The 3,181-nt window shown below is 38.1% G+C and overlaps 1 protein-coding gene across 1 annotated transcript; it reads left to right on the top strand.

The window, feature by feature from the left end:
• Positions 1-435: 435 nt before the first annotated feature.
• On the top strand, positions 436-2,203 carry mcl1b (MCL1 apoptosis regulator, BCL2 family member b). The gene is made up of 3 exons (XM_056475553.1): positions 436-883; positions 1,071-1,321; positions 1,429-2,203. Exons 1-3 carry the CDS (start codon positions 565-567, stop codon positions 1,543-1,545), a joined length of 687 nt encoding a protein of 228 aa, XP_056331528.1. The 5' UTR covers positions 436-564; the 3' UTR covers positions 1,546-2,203.
• The last annotated feature ends 978 nt before the right edge of the window (positions 2,204-3,181 follow it).

Genomic DNA, 3,181 nt, shown 5'->3' with positions numbered 1-3,181 from the left:
AAGCTCCCCCTCATTGGAGCCCAAGTGGCTCTGCAGCGAGCAGCGTCTCAAATATTTTCATTTGTGGATGAACTATCACTTTAAGTCGTTTAACGTTCTGTTCTTGTCGCTAGAGGGAGGGAGCCCAGCTCACGAAAATTCAAACCCAAACACACGGCATAGATCTTGTAAACATCCCTGAGCGTTCATAAACAGAATAATCCTTAATCCTTCCAGAACTCCTAGAAATGCTATTATTTTAAATATTATTGCTCCTGCAGATGCAAAAGCCAATGCCCCTCGGTCAAGAGAATGTAAACATTTCCAGTGTCTGGTTTGAGCCACGTTCGAGCCGTTTGAGCTGTGTGAGACGCGTTTTACGTGCAAGAACAGTGATAGGTCAGCCGCCAAGCCACGCCTTCTCAGAGAAACATAAAACTAAGACACCCCAACGGATAGTCTCTTGTGAGAAGAAGAAAAAATGTAGAGTTGTTTGGATATTGACTTTAAAAGGAAGCCGTTTCACTCCAAATTCATCTTCGATTGATTTGATTAAAGGCGTTTATGTGGAATTGAAAGCAGAAAATGTTCGCTGGGAGAAACAACGACAACGGCTTTTGGCCATGCACTGGATTACAAAGCAAAACACTGGTTATTCCAGAACTGAAAGCGCATAACCAGTTTGCGGTGGACTCTCTCCAGGGCTCTGTACCGTGCTCACCTTCCGACGAAACGGGGGATTATCCCCCCACCGCGCTTGACATGGACACGCGGGAGATTATTGACACTTTCTTAAAAATTTTTACAGGACTCCCTCATTCTAAAAGTGGACGAAACCAAGTACTGTCAACAATGAAGCGGGTTGTGGACAGTCTCGCGGTGAAGCACGAGCTCGCTTACAAAGGTATTTTCTTTTGCTTTTCAAGTAGCGCTCCGTTTCTCTTTCACTCTTTCATAATGTTTAGTGGTTGATAAGTCCAGTTAAACATTATTTAAATGACCAGCCTCACCCTTTACACACGCACCTGGCCTGGCAGGTTGCGCCACTTTATGCCACGTATTGTCATTTATGATTCTCTGGACTCTTTCAGGTATGATTGCACGGCTAAATCTGGAGCAGAAAGGAGAAGATGTGAGTTTCATCAAGCAAGTGGCAACAGAGCTCTTTAGCGATGGCACCACAAACTGGGGTCGTATTGCCAGTCTGCTAACATTTGGGGCAATGCTGTGCAAGTACCAGAATGACAGAGGACATAGCAAGTATGTGAGGTTGGTAGGGGAGGAGATTTCGTCTTATCTACTCACAGAGCAGTGGGACTGGATACTCAGAAACAAAGCATGGGTGAGTTTATTTTTTCCATTTTACAGGACTTTTATTTTGAGGTGGTGTATTTATCTTCATTGTTTATATCCTGAAGTTGCCTGATGTATTCATGTTCTTCCCTTTAGGATGGCTTTGTGGAATTTTTTCACGTCCCGGATACAGAGGCAGCTGTGAGGAACACACTTCTAACAATTGGTGGTGTGGCTACATTAAGTGCAGCACTTGCCTATTGGATACGGTGAATCCACATGGACTTTCCAAAAACAAAACAAACAATGGATTCAGAACTTTAAATCTATTTTTGTATTGTTTTTTTTGAGAATTCATTTTCACAATTTTTTTGTTTTCAACATGCTCAGTGTATTTAAAAATTTTGTTCAAACATATACGTTAAATGCTATTTTTGTATTAAAAAGTACAATTTTAAAATAATTTCCAGCCTTCTACGGAGTAACCCTTTCAACGCCAGTTTTTTTTTGTGTGCAGTTTACATATCACAATCACATTTGATATTGTAAATACACATCCACCAGTGTTCTTTAAAAATAATGGGAAATTTGATTAAAACTAAAATTATCTGTTGCACCCACACTATAAGTGCATTTGTCAACCCCTTTTCATATGAATACTAGAATTATTTTTAAGCAATGTATTGCACGGATAACTTCAGCTGCTGGCTTTATCTGAGGAATGAGCTTTAAAGCTTTTATCTAAAAGCTAATGGTGGTTCTGTTTTGAGTGCTATTTGATAGCACTGTGATAGCAGTTAACCACACAAGGCTGCTTAAACTTTTGTCTGACTGATTGAAATATTTAGGGAAGTTTGAGAACAAATCTCTCTGAGCTTTCTCTGTGAATTTACTGTTCTCTAAACTGCCAATTAAACTCATAAGCTAATAACTGTATTTTTTTTCTCTCATAAAATATCCTTCATGTTTTGTCACAAAGATTATAGCAAACCTGTTAATCCAAATACGCTTCATTTAGCTCATTGTTTATAACATCAACAATGTCTTGCTTGCTTCAATAGATTTTATGTCTCTTAGTTCTGTCTCTTAGTTCTGTCAAAGGCCAAAGAGTTGACATTTCCTTTTTAGACACCCAGTTCAGTCTCTGGATAGTAAAACTGTGCTGCAGAACAAATTCAGGCTATTTTGTCAGAGTGAAACTTGCTGGCACAATGGAACTCACTGATACATGTGAATACTTTTCAAGGAGAAGAAAATACATGTATCTGATTTCAAAGAGTTCATTGTGTTGCTGAGTCACATTGCTAAATCACTTGCTACTCAGGGGATGTTGAGTATAATAAAGGGATAGTTCACCCAAAACTGAACATTCTGTCATCATTTACTCACCCTTGTTCCAATCCTGTTTGGCTTTATTCTTAAACACAAGATGATATTTTAAAGAAAGCTGGAACCATTGACATCCATAGTATTTTTTTTTTATACAGGTTTTCAGCTTTCTTTAAAATATATATTCATTTTTTGTGTTCAACAGAGTAAAAAAAACATGGAACCACTTACCTTTGTGAGTAAATGTTTATTTTAGGGTGAGCAATCCATTTAATATTTCATTATAAATATACAAACCCCCATCATAAATTATTTGTAATGCACTTTTGTAACCAAACATCTTAGGCCCTGCTAGGATCATCTAGTTTTTCTCAAAGAGAGATTTCTTTGGTGACTAAAATGATTTGATTCTGAGTAATAATCATACCACATATATTTTTTATTTATTTTTTGATTGTAAAGTAGACCCTGTTCTGTAGCAGGAAGCATGACGTTGAGAAAATGACCTCAGCGTTCGTCACTGCTTTCAGGTCCTTCCTTTAACATAGGAAGTTTCTGAATCGATTGCTCAATGTTTTTG

The sequence above is a fragment of the Danio aesculapii genome, chromosome 16 (assembly GCF_903798145.1).
Source record: "Danio aesculapii chromosome 16, fDanAes4.1, whole genome shotgun sequence".
In the NCBI taxonomy this organism is placed as follows: Eukaryota; Metazoa; Chordata; class Actinopteri; order Cypriniformes; family Danionidae; genus Danio; species Danio aesculapii.
The sequence above is the reverse complement of the archived record's forward strand: the minus strand, read 5'-3'. Positions and strand labels throughout refer to the sequence as shown.